Source organism: Protomyctophum parallelum (genome assembly GCF_964188405.1).
Source record: "Protomyctophum parallelum genome assembly, chromosome: 13".
NCBI classification, from domain to species: Eukaryota; Metazoa; Chordata; class Actinopteri; order Myctophiformes; family Myctophidae; genus Protomyctophum; species Protomyctophum parallelum.
The window spans coordinates 49,581,982-49,599,289 of NC_139708.1; the positions used below are offsets into that span (position 1 = coordinate 49,581,982).

At 43.6% G+C, this 17,308-nt stretch overlaps 1 protein-coding gene across 1 annotated transcript; it reads left to right on the forward strand.

Moving 5' to 3' along the window:
* Positions 1-1,832: 1,832 nt before the first annotated feature.
* LOC310868741 (tripartite motif-containing protein 60-like) lies at positions 1,833-9,631 on the forward strand (the record flags this gene model as incomplete). Its single annotated transcript, XM_083779201.1, has 3 exons — positions 1,833-3,212; positions 5,792-5,903; positions 8,469-9,631. The coding sequence occupies 3 exons, from the start codon at positions 1,833-1,835 to the stop codon at positions 9,629-9,631; spliced, it is 2,655 nt and encodes an 884-aa protein (XP_083635327.1).
* Between the last annotated feature and the right edge of the window lie 7,677 nt (positions 9,632-17,308).

A 17,308-nucleotide genomic window follows, 5' to 3' on the forward strand; every position in this document is an offset into this window, starting at 1 on the left:
AGTCCAGTTACCCTGGGTAAACATGGTACCTTTCCTTTCCTTAGTCCAGTTACCCTGGGTAAACATAGTACCTTTCCTTAGTCCAGTTACCCTGGGTAAACATGGTACCTTTCCTTTCCTTAGTCCAGTTACCCTGGGTAAACATAGTACCTTTCCTTTCCTTAGTCCAGTTACCCTGGGTAAACATAGTACCTTTCCTTTCCTTAGTCCAGTTACCCTGGGTAAACATAGTACCTTTCCTTTCCTTAGTCCAGTTACCCTGGGTAAACATAGTACCTTTCCTTTCCTTAGTCCAGTTACCCTGGGTAAACATAGTACCTTTCCTTTCCTTAGTCCAGTTACCCTGGGTAAACATAGTACCTTTCCTTTCCTTAGTCCAGTTACCCTGGGTAAACATAGTACCTTTCCTTTCCTTAGTCCAGTTACCCTGGGTAAACATAGTACCTTTCCTTTCCTTAGTCCAGTTACCCTGGGTAAACATAGTACCTTTCCTTTCCTTAGTCCAGTTACCCTGGGTAAACATAGTACCTTTCCTTTCCTTAGTCCAGTTACCCTGGGTAAACATAGTACCTTTCCTTTCCTTAGTCCAGTTACCCTGGGTAAACATAGTACCTTTCCTTTCCTTAGTCCAGTTACCCTGGGTAAACATAGTACCTTTCCTTTCCTTAGTCCAGTTACCCTGGGTAAACATAGTACCTTTCCTTAGTCCAGTTACCCTGGGTAAACATGGTAACTTTGCTTTGCTTTGGTAAGGAACTACTCGTTTGAATGTGAATGGTGTGCATACAGTAGGTTACCATGTGACAGATTTATAACACAGCTTTTCAGCCTATATACTAACGTGTCTGATCAGATCCAGAACACCTCAAGTGGTTTCAGGAACATTTGAAATCGATGCAATCATTTTGACGCAAAGCCTCGAGTGAGTCGCCCGATGCAAATAACACGATGCTCTCTCAAATAACACGAGCTCTGCTATGAAGCGGAATGTGGAAGGAACTCTTTGGCCGCGGCACCAAAAGACCCTGCCTCGCCCCCCCCCCCCCCCCCCCCCCCCCCCGCTGCTTTCATTAGGGGAGAATAAAAGCCTCATGATAAAGTAATAAAACTCATATAACTGCCAATAGTGGTGTGTGTGAAAAGGCTGGGAGGCCCCTGGAGGAGGTCTGGAAGGAGAGCTGGGATTCTGAGCCGGTGCAACTTGACTTGCATTCCTGGCAGCTACAGTATAGGACCAGTGGCATGCACGCACACACACACACACGCACACGCACACGCACACGCACACACACACACACACACACACACGGACGGAGTGCTGTTAAAGGGTTAATGTGAGGCGTACGGTTTGTTGTAAAGCACTTTGAACAGTCAAAGTTCACTCTGACACGATAAGAGTGTGTGTGTGTGTGTGTGTGTGTGTGTGTGTGTGTGTGTGTGTGTGTGTGTGCACAGTACACCTGCATGTGTGGGTGTGTGCACTTCACAACAGGTCTGTCAAAGGCAGCTCCACCTCTTGCCTGACTCATAGTGAGACAGACGATCAGATTCACATTCAGATCAAACACACAACGACGTCCAGTGAGGAAGGACAGACTGTCTTTCCAAAAGCTACAGGAGTTAATACTGACCCAGACCACTGGAACCTGCTGCTGACTCTGTCTGTCAACTGAACTGGACTTTAACAAGAAACAAGTGTTAACTGAATGGACTTCAACAAGAAACAGGACTCAAAGTGAAAGTAAACTTCAGGGAACATTCTGGAAGAGGGAGTGTTACCACGACTGACGGGTAGAGTTCCTTGTTGACTGCGTGAGCGAGTGTTTGTTAAAATGGCTTCCAAGTCGTCTCTCTCGGAAGAGGACTATTCCTGTCCTGTGTGCTGTGACATCTTTAAAGATCCCGTTCTCCTGTCCTGCAGCCACAGCTTCTGTAAAGCCTGTCTGCAGGACTGGTGGCGAGAGAAGACAATAAAGGAGTGTCCAGTTTGTAAGGAAATATCTTTGACGGATCGTCCACCTCGTAACCTGGCTCTGAGGAACCTGTGTGAGGCCTTCACACAGGAGAGACATCAGAGAACGTCAGCAGGCTCTGAGGATCTCTGCAGTCTGCATGCTGAGAAACTCAAACTGTTCTGTCTGGAGTGTCAACAGCCAGTGTGTCTTGTGTGTCTTCATTCAGAAAAACACGCCAAACACAGTTTCAGGCCAATCAATGAAGCTGCTCTGGATCACAAGGAGGAGGTCCAGAAATCACTGAAGCATTTACAGGACAAACTGGAGGTCTTTAATAAAACTAAAACAAACTACGATCAAACAGCAGAACACATTACGTTCCAGACTCGGCACACAGAGACGCAGATGAAGGAACAGTTTAAGAAGATGCATCAGTTTCTACATGATGAAGAGGAGGCCAGGATCACCGCACTGAGGGAGGAAGAGCAGCAGAAGAGTCAGATGATGAAGGAGAAGATGGAGGGTCTGAACAGAGACATATCAACCATTTCAGACACGATCAGAGCCATCGAGGAGGAGCTGAGAGCTGAACACATCTCATTCCTGCAGAACTACAAGACCACGATGGAGAGAGTCCAGCTCACACTGCAGGACCCACAGCCGGTCTCGGGAGCACTGATAGACGAGGCCAAACACCTGGGCAACCTGGCCTTCAGAGTCTGGGACAAGATGAAGGACATTGTCTCCTACACTCCGGTCATTCTGGACCCCAACACCGCCTATCCAGACTACACCCTGTCTGATGATCTGACCAGCGTGACATGGGGATTGGAACAGAAGCTCCCTGACAATCCAGAGAGATTTGACCAGCTCGGCTTTGTCCTTGGTTCTGAGGGCTTTAACTCAGGGAGTCACAGCTGGGATGTTGAGGTTGGAGAAAATACACACTGGAATGTAGGTGTGTTTGCAGAGTCCTTTCAGAGGAAGGGAACCACAGGGGGTCCACACTGGATAATATACTTACATGAAGGTAAATACAGAGCACTCTCCTCAGAGTCAGTCACTGATCTCTCATTGAAGCAGAAACCTCAGAGGATCAGAGTCCAACTGGACTGGAATGAAGGAAAGCTGTCATTCTGTGATCCTGATACTAACACACACATACACACCTTCACACACAGGTTCACTGACACACTCTTTCCATGCATTCGCACTGGTCCTGGTGGTACTCTGAAGGTCTTACTAACTCTGGACAATGTATGATGATGATGATGATGATGATGATCATAAATGATAGATGGTGTGTTGATCAAAAATATTGATGCTGACAGTGGCAATAGTTATAATATTGGTGGTTAGAGGTATACTTTAACCCATTACGACCTGAGCCTTCTAAATCAGCACTTCTCACACTTTCAAGATATCTTTGTGTAATAATTGACATTGAAGGGAAAACTTATATGTCATGATTATGTAAACGAGCAAATCAGCCAACCAAACACAGCACCAACAGGCATTCTGATTGGCCAGTATGAGATGAGATGATAAGAGCGCCCCTCACTTCACATGTGTGATTTTTGAATTGCCAACGCTAAAATCTGAAGTGACACAGATGCTTTCCAGGTTTTAACCCATTTTGGACGGGAACCCCTTTTGGTGTTAGTATTATGTCATGCTTTAGCATAACAGAAGTGTTTATTTGAGTATGTAACAAATTTGAAACGCAATGTCGAGGCCTTTTTTCTTTTCTGTTTTTTCTTTTTTTTTGTACGCTTGTGGTGTTATGTCTTGAAAATCAATAAAATTTTAAGTTAAACAAATAAGTGTTTATTTGTCTTGTTCTGATGAATTGAAAATGGAGGACCCTTATGTAAACACGTCTTAGTTGTTTGTTATATACTCTTAGTAGATTTTGTATTGCTGTGTACTTCCTTGAACACTGTACCCATTCTGCTAACTGTACAAAATAAAAATGTCAATCAATATATCAATAAGAACGTTGGCTAAATGCCTACAATGTAATTGTTGAAGAAACTAGTCCCAAGAACATGTTTGTAAAGGATATTCTCTGACTTTGTTTTCCTGCTGTTTGTTCAGGATTGATTCATTAAATATGATCTCTTTTACCCAGACTCCTCTCTCTCATCTGTCATCTGTCTTCATATAGCCTTCCACCTCTGAAAGATACATAAACAACAGCGACAAACCTATAATTTTTTGTTTTTTACACCTGGAGTATAGGTGTGCTACAATTTTTTTCTTTGGTGTTGGTGAAAAAAAATCCACATGGATGTCTTCATGCTTATGTTCTTCATTAGTTTGCATCGTGTTTAGACGGAATTCACGTTAATTCTGGTCTGTAAGCAACGGCAAAGAAGACTTGCAAAAGTGGTCCATTTGTAACATGTTACAAATGGTCCACTTTCCATTCAATACCATTATATGTAATATTTACATATTTGACATATTGGCCAATATTATAAGTTCAGTCAGGTGTCTTCATTACTGAGTGTATTCTAAATTAGTTTAGGGTTGTATAACATTGTACAACTCAATCAATTAAACGTTTGTTTAATCAATGTATTTTCCCATTGAACTGACTCAAACGCCCAAACTGGTACACCCGATACTATTTAATATTTCCCTTATGTTTGATACATTTTCTTATCACATCCATGGTATGAAAACAATGCTAAGGAGTTGCTTCAATGAAATATAATTGCTTTAAGCTGAAAACGATGTTGTTTAATGGTGTTTTTTAGCGTTGTTACATTTATCATGCATGCCGTTACAATTAATCCGATATGCGCAGCCAAATGTAACACTGGAACAGCGTCCACGTTCGGTTTAATAACTCCCGACCTGTTTTATCAAAAAAATAACTTGAAGTGGTTTATGGTAGCAGACATGTGTAGGTCCGTTGCCTGGAAATATTAAATGTGTAGATAAACGGATCTCTGAGTAAAGAAATGAAACGTGCAAATTGTTAAGTCCCCTACCGTTTATACGTGTGGTGGGGGGCTCAGAGTGCGTCCACTAAGGAAAGTAGGCTTTCTAATGGCACAACCCGCCTTTGTTTTGGTGAGTAGCAAAAACGTTCTTTTTATTTACGCTAAAGAGGAGAGGCTGGTCTGATTTCGATTTGAGATTTAAAACTGAAAGTCCCATATAGCCTTATGCTGCAGGGCAGAATCGTAGAAGCAGTAGAAGGCTATGGACCAGAGCTAAGCTTTAAGCAACTAGTCAACTATTCAACTTGTCGACTAGTAAATCCACTAGTCGACCTTGTTGGTACTAGTTGATTATAGTTGATAAGAAAGCTAGAAAAAGTGCCCCTCTGGGCACAGGTTTCCACCAGGGCAGGTCAGGTTGTGGCCTCCTGGTGGCGCTATAATAAGCCAATGTGAAAAGGGTGCCATTTCTTCTTACACCTTGGATGGCAATTGGATGATTTGAGGCATTTTGTTCCAAATGCAAAAATCCACCTGTTGGTGGCGCTATAACAGGCCATTCTAGAAAATTTGGGGCAGAGGTTCATCGTTGGCATCCAGGGAGTGTGTGTGCAAAGTTTGGCATCGACCGGGTTAACGGTGCCGGAGATTAGCTGTACACACACACACACACACACACACACACACACACACACACACACACACACACACACACACACACACACACACACACACACACACACACACACACACACACACACACACACACGGACACACAGACGAATGGACACACGGACGGAGTGCAAAACATACTCTCCCCCCTTGCCTTCGGCCTGGTGGAGACAATGAAATGTTTTCATGGGCGAGTTCCTGCCTCAGAAATAGAGCAAGAGTCTTCTATGGCCTCTTTTCCTGCACTATGGAGTGGAACAAGAACCAGAACTAGAACTTTCCAGATCCCAGAACTACCAGGAACCTGTGAAGTTCCAGAACCAAGGTCTGCTTCTGTTTCCATATAACCAGAACCCAGAACTTTCAAGAACCTGTTAAGTCTGCCCCCCCCCCCCCCCCCTATTCCCCCACTGCTGAGTAGCTCGGCCGGCAGGGACCCCCCTTGGCATGGCCGGGGGGTCCCGGAATACAGAGATATTCATGTTTAAATAATGACTGGTTATTATTCAACAGTGGTGGAAAGTAGCTGTATATAGTATTGTACTTAAATACATTTCGGCCATTTGAAAATAGACAAACTACAAGCTCGATGAGACACGTGAGCTTGTAGATTGTCTATTTTCAAATTTATTTGCTTTATTGTACTTTTTTAAACCAATAATATGAACATATTTATATATGCCACATGTGCCACAGCGATGGCAGCCACATGCCACAGCTGTCACATATATGTCCTATACATAATACATATACTGTATATGCACAAGCACATACTGTAGTTTATATGAACATGGATATATGCAGCATACATTATATATAGGCTATATTTGCCGATATGGATTTCCTTTCCATGTGGGGAGTGGGACAACAGTAAAACACCCGTTTTAAATGCATTAGACCAGTTGTTCTCCAACCTTTTAGCTCATATGATGATAAAACCTTTTGAATATAGCATTTAACATTGTGTGGGTTGCAATTATAGTGCCTCTTGAGCAAATTGTGCCATAACATCCAGTCCAGTTGTAATGTCAATATCAAGAAATGTGCAAATACAAATCATTTAACCGTTGTGCTAGTTGAATTTAATTCTTCCAATGTGTAGTATTGTGTACAGCACATTTCTAGTAATGATAATGCCTAATGCCTTGCCCTGAAAAAGAAAGAAAATTCTGTTCTGGCAATTTAGAATAGATCATATGGCGCTCGCGCGCGCGAGCACACGCACGCAAACACATACACACACGCACGCACGCAAACACATACACGCACGCACGCAAACACATACACACACACACACACACACACACACACACCCCTATCTGCAGTTAGCCTAGCTGTTAGCTGTAGTGTAGAACAACAACTGCAAGCAAACAACTCGTCGCGACAGCTTTATGGCTCTCCCTCTCTCTCCCTCACGTACACACAAGCTCTGTCTCTCCCTCTCTCGTGGCCATAGTGTTTCTGTGTGCTTTTCCAGGTTATTTTTCTGTGTGTCCGCTGTCGCTGTGTCGCACTTAGGAGTTTAAAATGTGCGCTGTTGTGTTGTGTGCGCTTCTCCTCGCTCCGGTCTCGCTGTCACCTCAGCTCGACCAATCGAGAGCAGCAGCGCTGCTGGCCCCGCCCATAGGTTCCCAGAACTCAGTGTTAGTACTACCTCAAAAGCAGGGCCGGAAAAAGGTTATGAGAACCTGGTCTGAAACCGTGCCGTACCGCGCTGTGCGCTGTGAAAACAAACCCAGAACTAAAAAAATTGGTTCAGGTTCTGGAAAGTTCTGATCCCACCTTGCTAGTAGCCTCGGTCCCAGGCTTACTTATCTGCGAAAAGAAAAGCCTGGTCACAACCTAAGGCAGAGAAGCTATCGGCGGTTGTATCCTCCGGAACAGCCGTTAAATGTATTTCCCCCGGATACGATATTTTCCAGACCAATCACAACACTTGTTTCATTCGCGGAGAATGTAAACTGATTTGTAAAGCATCAACGATTTCACTTCCGCTAAAATCCCGCAACTTCCGCTGATAGTCTTTTCAGCTTAGGTCTTGCCCAGGGTGCCTTGCTAGTGGAAAAGGGGCCTAAGACACCTCAGACAACTACATCTCCCAGAGTACACCAGCAAGAGGGCTGCTCGTTTGCCTGAGCTGAAACACCTGAAAAGGCTGGAGTGAGCATTCTCACAAACAAAATACCAGAGACAAGTCTACTGGGTTCCTATCCTAGTCCAAGGAGGTTTGTGATTGTTTTATTTATGTTTGCAATACTGCTAATATTTGCAATACTGCCTAATGTGTTAAAAGCTAATGTAATATGTAAGCTAATTAACTTTTGTACTAGTTTGGATTGGAAAGGAATTCACATGGCAGAATTGCTTCATTTGTGTTTGACAGTCTAAAAGTATACTACAAAAGATACAATAGAAAGTTTAAATGATTTACACTTAAGAATTTAAGACTTCTAAATGTGGACAATTATTGATTTACTAGGTTAAAGAATTTAAAACACTAGTTGAAAAAGAGCTGATCTACATGCTTGAACATCAGCTATTTTTCTCTCTTCATTCCAAAATTGTTACTTAATTTGAAATATTGAAGGTGTTCACCTTTTTAATTTAGTGTTTAAATTTTAATTTAGGTTTTTTTTAAATAAGTTGTTTAGCCTACATTTATTGTTTAAAAACAAGAAGGTTTAACTAATTGGAACATTTGTTTAAAATATTTTATTTGTTTGGACATTTGTTAATCTTTGTCTGTCTTGTTTTCAAAGGTTGTCAACCTGACACAACTGATTAGCAGAGTTCCGGTGTTGACTGTTGACTTTTAAAATGGCTTCCAACTCAAAGTCGTCTCTCTCTGAAGTTCTCTATTCCTGTCCTGTGTGCTGTGACATCTTTAAAGATCCCGTTGTGCTATGCTGTAGCCACAGCTTCTGTAAAGCCTGTCTGCAGGACTGGTGGCGAGCGAAGACAATAAAGGAGTGTCCCATTTGTAAGGAAATATCTTTGACGGATCGTCCACCTCGTAACCTGGCTCTGAGGAACCTGTGCGAGGCCTTCACACAGGATAGACAAGCTGCTCTGGATCACAAGGAGGAGGTCCAGAAATCACTGAAGCCTTTACAGGACAAACTGGAGGTCTTTATTAAAACTAAAACAAACTACGATCAAACAGCAGAACACATTACGTTCCAGACTCGGCACACAGAGACGCAGATGAAGGAACAGTTTAAGAAGATGCATCAGTTTCTACATGATGAAGAGGAGGCCAGGATCACCGAACTGAGGGAGGAAGAGCAGCAGAAGAGTCAGATGATGAAGGAGAAGATGGAGGGTCTGAACAGAGACATATCGACCATTTCAGACACGATCAGAGCCATCGAGGAGGAGCTGAGAGCTGAACACATCTCATTCCTGCAGAACTTCAAGACCACGATGGAGAGAGTCCAGCTCACACTGCAGGACCCACAGCCGGTCTCGGGAACACTGATAGACGAGGCCAAACACCTGGGCAACCTGGCCTTCAGAGTCTGGGACAAGATGAAGGACATTGTCTCCTACACTCCGGTCATTCTGGACCCCAACACCGCCTTTCCAGAATACACCCTGTCTGATGATCTGACCAGCGTGACATGGGGAGAGATACAGAAGCTCCCTGACAATCCAGAGAGATTTGACCTGCACCTCAGCTTTGTCCTTGGTTCTGAGGGCTTTAACTCAGGGAGTCACAGCTGGGATGTTGAGGTTGGAGACGAGACAGACTGGACTGTAGGTGTGTTAGCAGAGTCCTTTCAAAGGAAGGGAACCACACGGGGTCCACGCTGGATAATATACTTACGTGAAGGTAAATACAGAGCACTCCCCTCAGAGTCAGTCACTGTTCTCTCATTGAAGCAGAAACCTCAGAGGATCAGAGTCCAACTGGACTGGAATGAAGGAAAGCTGTCATTCTGTGATCCTGATACTAACACACACATGCACACCTTCACACACAGGTTCACTGACACACTCTTTCCATGCATTCGCCCTGATGGTACTCTGAAGATCTTACCTAGATCTGTCTAACTCTGGACAATGTATGATGATGATGATCATAAATGATAGATAGCGTGTTGATCAAAAATATTGATGCTGACAGTGGCAATAGTTATAATATTGGTGGTTATGGTATACTTTAACCCATTACGACCTGAGCCTTCTAAATCAGTACTTCTCACACTTTCAAGATATTTTTGTGTAATAATTGACATTGAAGGGAAAACTTATACGTCATAATTATGTAAACGAGCAAATCAGCCAACCAAACACAGCACCAACAGGCATTCTGATTGGCCAGTATGAGATGATGATGTGCGATGATAAGAGCGCCCCTCACTTCACACGGGTGTGATTTTTGAATTGCCAACGCTAAAATCTGAAGTGACACAGATGCTTTCCAGGTTTTAACCCATTTTGGACGGGAACCCCTTTTGGTGTTAGTATTATGTTATGCTTTAGCTATTGAAGAATTGCAGATCTACAAGCTCATAGGAAACACTGGTGTATTTGATGGTTTATTTTTAATTTTATATAATATTTTGCATAGTGTTTATTTGAGTATGTAACAAATTTGAAACGCAATGTCGAGGCCTTTTTTCGTTTCTTTGGTACGTTTGTGGTGTTATGTGTACTGTAAGTTTTTCTTCTGTCTTGTCTTGAAAATCAATACAAATTTAAATATAAGTGTTTATTTGTATGTCTTGTTCTGATTAATTGAAAATGGAGGACCCTTATGTAAACACGTCTTATAGTTGTTTGTTATATACTCTTAGTAGATTTTGTATTGCTGCATGTACTTCCTTGAACACTGTACCCATTCTGCTAACTGTACAAAATAAAAATGTCAATCAATATATCAATAAGAACGTTGGCTAAATGCCTACAATGTAATTGTTGAAGAAACTAGTCCCAAGAACATGTTTGTAAAGGATATTCTCTGACTTTGTTTTCCTGCTGTTTGTGTTCAGGATTGATTCATTAAATATGGTCTCTTTTACCCAGACTCCTCTCTCTCCAATTTACAATTTTACAATTTAGGCATTTAGCAGACGCTCTTAATCCAGAGCGACTTACATTTAAGCAAGAACAAAAGCATGGGAATACATCACATAAAAGCATTTATCATGAAACATGCGTAAGATAAGAAGGTAACAGTGGAATATCTTCATATAGCCTTCCACCTCTGAAAGATACACAAACAACAGCGACAAACCTATCATTTTTTGTTTTTATTTCAAAAAAATATCTAGTTTAGCTGAACACATCTACTGTAATGTGAGTTATGAAACTGCAGACTTCAATTTACCTGCACTTTTAAACACACACACACACACACACACACACACACACACACACACACACACACACACACACACACACACACACACACACACTTCCTCAGATCGAGTCCTGTCTCTTCATTGACTCGAGCTTTAAGCAACTAGTCGACTATTCAACTTGTCAATACTGCCGCAGCTGCTTAGCAGAAATGGAAATTCTGAAATATAATTGAAACTTATATTATTTTCATGAACGGAAAAAAGAAAAAAAAACGGGATGACATCTTCCTGATACAACTTGTGTGAGGCAGTGACAGACTCTCTGTAACATTGAACAGTTAATTGTCTGTCTCTTGACTTAATTAATTGCCTTCACAATAATATATTAATAATATATTATATCTCGATAACGGTGTATTTTGCATGCTTTCCCGTCCATAGGCTCTTGGGGGCGATGTTTCCCATGCCTCGCGTGCTCTTCGCCATGTCTCTTCAAGCCTCTCAGTCAGATGAGTGACAGACAGAGTCCTGTCATCGCCGGTCTGGGGGTCGTAGCAGGTAAAACCGTCAGTTCCCTGTCCTACACTGTTGTTCTTTTCATATCAAGGACCCCCTTTTATATACAGTCAGACCCCCATTTAAAAAAAAAAGTGGTGTCATGGACCGCCAAAAGAGAATATTTGTCAACACATTTGTCAACATTTGTATCCTAGACCTGTACCCTCACAAAGAAACAGCAGTGATCCTTATATACTTCCTCCCCCTGGCCAGCCGGCTGGTTGTGGTTGGGATAACCACTGTTTGGAATGACGTGTTCCTTGACCTCCACGTGCTAACGTCCAACCCTAGTGCACTGTAGGTACTTCAAGTTCCTTCGTGGCAAGGTTTTTTTTTTGGAATAAAAACCTTGCATTGAAGCTCATCTGCCTGCGCCTATCTGCATGTCTGCTATTTATTGGGTCCTATAAAGCTCCTGCCGTTGCACTGTGACAGTAGACCTTCACCACTACCACTACAGTACATATACAGTACACTGTGATAGTATAGACCTTCACCCCACTACAGTAGTGTATATATGCACACAAGAAAACAATATCAATTGTGTTTGTAGGAGGAGCACCCAGCTATAAGCTGGAGGTTCAACCTGCAGTATATTTGACCTTATATGCTTCCTCACCAGGGACGCGCACACACTCAAAGGGGGCGCCTTCAGCCCCTGCCCTTTTACCCCGTCCGTAAAACAACTGCCCTTTCAAGACCACGAATGCAGCGTTTACTACACGGTGAAAGAAATGCAAATAAATGCCTCTCCTTTCCATGCCACAGCGTTCAGGAGAATTGCTTTTTCTCCCGACCGAAGTCTCCTGAACTTGAACACAGTATTTTATGCGTCGAACAGATTTGTTTAGAATGTTACGCCGCATCTCCACTATAGCTAAAGAGTGCTGGGTTGCGCTGCGACGCGTTGAGAGCTTGTAGATCTGCTATTTTGACAATATCAACAATATCTAAAAAATGATTGATCAGATTCACATTGGGGGGGGACACACCACAATACCTCAGCTCTCCTTGAATATGGACCTCCAAAAGGTGGCATATTGTAGTGGTAGTGGTGGCCGAGGCTTCATGGGCATAATAAACTATACAGTGCAGAACTTCTGTGTGTTTTCAAAGCTTCAAAGCTTTCCCCTTTGGCGACTTGGCTCTAAAATACTGGCGTGAAAAACTTCGGCCCCGGTCGAGTGGCGTTGCCACGAATGGCAGTTGTTTGCGCAGGGCCGGACTGCAGGGACAAAGATTCGGCCCGGTCATTTTAGCGTGAATTTGGCCCAGACCGGCCCACCCACCGTGACCACAACCAGATAGCTAGCAGAAACTCTACCGCCCCGCTCCGTCGACGAGGCACACACAAACAAACAAGCCCCTAATAATACCACCACTTTTACAGAACAACAAAAATGATACAAACCAACAGACAACTAACTACACAACCCTTTGTAGAGGGTTTATTTGTCACTCACTGATATACAGGTACAGTGACATTACCATGATGGCAGAACGGCAGCACGTACGCCCGGACCTTTCCTGGTGGCCTGCCGCCTATTGGCCTGCCTGCCTGTCCCTCTAAGACCCGCATTCATTTCTACTTGGGAAAAAAATGATTTCAACCTTACTACTACTTTGTGCTACTAGGACTAAGACAAAAAATATGTTAGAAAAATAAAAATAATATAATGAATTAATAATTTACATTTGGGGGATATCTTTCACAATAATGAATAAAACAATTTAATTTGTGTGAATTAAACGGACAGACAGACAGACAGACAGACAGACAGACAGACAGACAGACAGACAGACACGTACAGTAGGTGCATGAATTCTCCCCCCACACCTGTCCATAATTAAAGCCTAGGCCTGGCCGTTTGTGCCCAAAACAATAAACCAACTATCCAATATTCAACAGAATATACTCAAAATTAATAAGGCTAAATAATAACAGAAATAATACGCAGAAAATACAAAACACAGTAAAATGGCTTCTACAATATATATATATATATATATATATATTTTTTTTAAGTCTGTAAAACGCATTAAAATGTTATTTTCTGTCTTTGCTGTTTATCATTCATAACCGTTCTCTGTAAGTGTGTGTTTGGGACATCGAAGGGTGACAAACAGGTGTTCCTGAATGCAGAGTGTATGCGCGCACACACGCACACACACACACACACACACACACACACACACACACACACACACACACACACACACACACACACACACACACACACACACACACACACACACACACACACACACACACACACACACACACACACACACACACACACACACAGTATGCAGTGTATATGTACGTATTTCTTTCTTGTCTCTGTACAAGAGGGGGAAAACACAATACAGGAATTCCAGGCACGCCGATACGAGCTTCCTGTGTTTCTCGGGCCCATCGCTAGTATAGCTAGGTACAACTTCCTGCCTGTCTGTCTGTCTGATGACGTTCAGAGCAGCTGTGTGGATCACACGCTGACCGAGTCACCATGCCCTCAAACTCAACCGCTTCTCTGTCTGGCCTTGACCTTGACCAGGATATGAGCAGTTTGGTGCAGTGGTGGAAAGTAACTAAGACAAGTACATGTATTACTTACTACTACTGTACTTAACCCATTCTGACCCGAGATCACATTATAATCCTGACCGTTTTCTGAAAAAGCTAGTTTTCTATGTCAGTCGTTCTTAGATTTTTCAAAAATAGCAGACCTACAAGCTCGTAGCGCGCCTGCACCAATAGCTAAAGCATTGAGTATTTCCAATTTCCAATGCTTTTACTTCTACTTCACTGCATCTCAGAGCCAAAACGTTCACTTTTAGTTTACTCCACTACAATTCTTTGAAAACTATAGTTTACCGTCACATTCCGTGACCTGTTCTGCATTTTGCCTGTTTTTTCTTGTGATTAGAACACATGTATACATTAACCACATCAACCTTATATATATATATATACATTTCGTCCGGGGTCATAGGGGTAATTTGATGAGATCGGTGCTGATTTGCAAAAAACCTTTTCAGTCTTGGGATTTGCCTTAAAGCCCTGTAACCGATCTACAAGCTCACGATGCGACGCATTGTGAGCTCATATATTTTCAAGAGTTTGCACACATGAACTTGAGTACATTTTCCACCCAGCATTTCCGGCGGTACTCCCGAGTAGAGTCGCTGCTTCTTCACTTGGCTCTCTGGTGGAGCAGTTTCCACCCATCTACAAGCTCATATCGCGCCACTCGGTGGCGCGATATGAGCTTGTAGATCTGCTATTTTTCAATAGCTAAAGCATAACATGATGCCAACACCAAAATGGGTGCCCGGTCAGAATGGGTTAAGACCATCGGGGGGGAATGCCACCCCAGCACAGCACTTTTGCCCTCTCTTACTGTGGATTCCGTCCTGGCCATGAAGTTCACTGGCTAGTTGATGTGCAGGTTCTGGAGGGATGTTCTGGTGTAATTTCCTCATATATAACATATCTTCTTTTATGAGCAGTCCATGTAGCATGACTGTACGCTTCTTCATTAGCAATAGTGGTTATAGGAGTCGAGATCTGTAGCATCATCTTCTGTTGAAGTGCTAAAGTAGTATGTGATCTGTCACTTAATAATATAGCTTCAACGTATAGGCTAGAGAAAGAGAGAACAAAACTAAATAAAATGCTCATGCCTAAATTGCAAATTGTACATTGTTGATAAAATAATAAAAATACACACACACACACACACCTTGCTGCGTGTATATATTTAATATTATTTCATCAACAATGTACAATTTAGGCATTTAGCAGATGCCCTTAATCCAAATAGTATAGGTAATATACCTTGCCATGAATGATAAAAAAAATATTATTAAAATTAAATTAAATTCAATTAAATTCGTAAATTGTCTTGAAGAAATTAAATTCGTCAATTGTTTCATTGAATGAAACACACACGCACGCACGCACGCACGCACGCACGCACGCACGCACGCACGCACGCACGCGTCCACACCACCACAACGTCCTAATAGCCATGTAGGGTAATACAGTACGGAGCTGCACTAATTAATATCTGTTAATTTGTGTCACTAGAAGAGTGACACAAATTCAACGTTTGCCACCTGGAAAGAACTACAAAAGGGGTTTAATCAAAACAGAAACTACAACATGTGGCCAACACTGCTGTCTTTCTGGGCCCATATGGTGTTGCCGGTAGGGCTGCTGTCTTTCTGGGCCCATACAGTGTCTTTCTGGGCCCATACGGTGTCTTTCTGGGCCCATACGGTGTCTTTCTGGGCCCATACGGTGTCTTTCTGGGCCCATACGGTGTCTTTCTGGGCCCATATGGTGGTGCCGGTAGGGCTGCTGTCTTTCTGGGCCCATACGGTGGTGCCGGTAGGGCTGCTGTCTTTCTGGGCCCATACGGTGGTGCCGGTAGGGCTGCTGTCTTTCTGGGCCCATACGGTGTCTTTCTGGGCCCATACGGTGTCTTTCTGGGCCCATACGGTGTCTTTCTGGGCCCATACGGTGTCTTTCTGGGCCCATACGGTGTCTTTCTGGGCCCATATGGTGGTGCCGGTAGGGCTGCTGTCTTTCTGGGCCCATACGGTGGTGCCGGTAGGGCTGCTGTCTTTCTGGGCCCATACGGTGGTGCCGGTAGGGCTGCCGTCTTTCTGGGTCCATACGGTGTCTTTCTGGGCCCATACGGTGTCGTTCTGGGCCCATACGGTGTCTTTCTGGGCCCATACGGTGGTGCCGGTAGGGCTGCCGTCTTTCTGGGCCCATACGGTGTCTTTCTGGGCCCATACGGTGGTGCCGGTAGGGCTGCCGTCTTTCTGGGCCCATACGGTGTCTTTCTGGGCCCATACGGTGGTGCCGGTAGGGCTGCCGTCTTTCTGGGTCCATACGGTGTCTTTCTGGGCCCATACGGTGTCTTTCTGGGCCCATACGGTGTCTTTCTGGGCCCATACGGTGTCTTTCTGGGCCCATACGGTGTCTTTCTGGGCCCATACGGTGTCTTTCTGGGCCCATACGGTGTCTTTCTGGGCCCCATACGGTGTCTTTCTGGGTCCATACGGTGTCTTTCTGGGTCCATACGGTGTCTTTCTGGGCCCATACGGTGTCTTTCTGGGCCCATACGGTGGTGCCGGTAGGGCTGCTGTCTACCTCGGCCCATACGGTGGTGCCGCTCTTTGCCAGTCACCTCCATCTCCATTCTTTGGGCTGCTGGAATGTCAGAACAGGTCAGCTCCATATATGGAGATCTCAAGGGTTTGATGAGGTCAGATCAACATAATGGAAGCCACGAGGCGTTTTCACAGTAAACTGTGAAACTATTAGTATTTACAGAATGTGTTTAACACCCTGAGCGGCATAAACTGAGGTCTCCATCCTATCAAATAGTAACGCTCGGCGCTCAGGACCGAGATTAATCACAGCCTGTGATTAATCTCCGTTGATTTGTTTTTGTTAACGGGTCGCGCTGCTGCCTCCTGCATTATGTGCAAATTCGAAACAGGTGGTACGCAGGGCCGTTCAGTGAAATACGACGAGTGCTTCCAAACTCCAGCACATAGAAAAAGAATCACTTGCAGAGGATGTCTTGACAGAAAGTAGCTCATAACATCTCTACGGTGGATTTTTATGAAAAACAAGCTCGGCAGATTGAAAGAGGATAATTCAAGCTTGGACTACAGCTGCAATGTTGGTGAGTTTAACGTCGTTTAAGACAAGCAGATCACAAACCAAAAATGATGAATAGGAAGTGGATGGAGCTTGTGCAACTCTAGATTCATCCCATTATAAAAAAATCTAGAGTTGCAAATTGCGGCTATGTAGAGGTGTGCTGTGCTAAAACCAGCTTGGAGA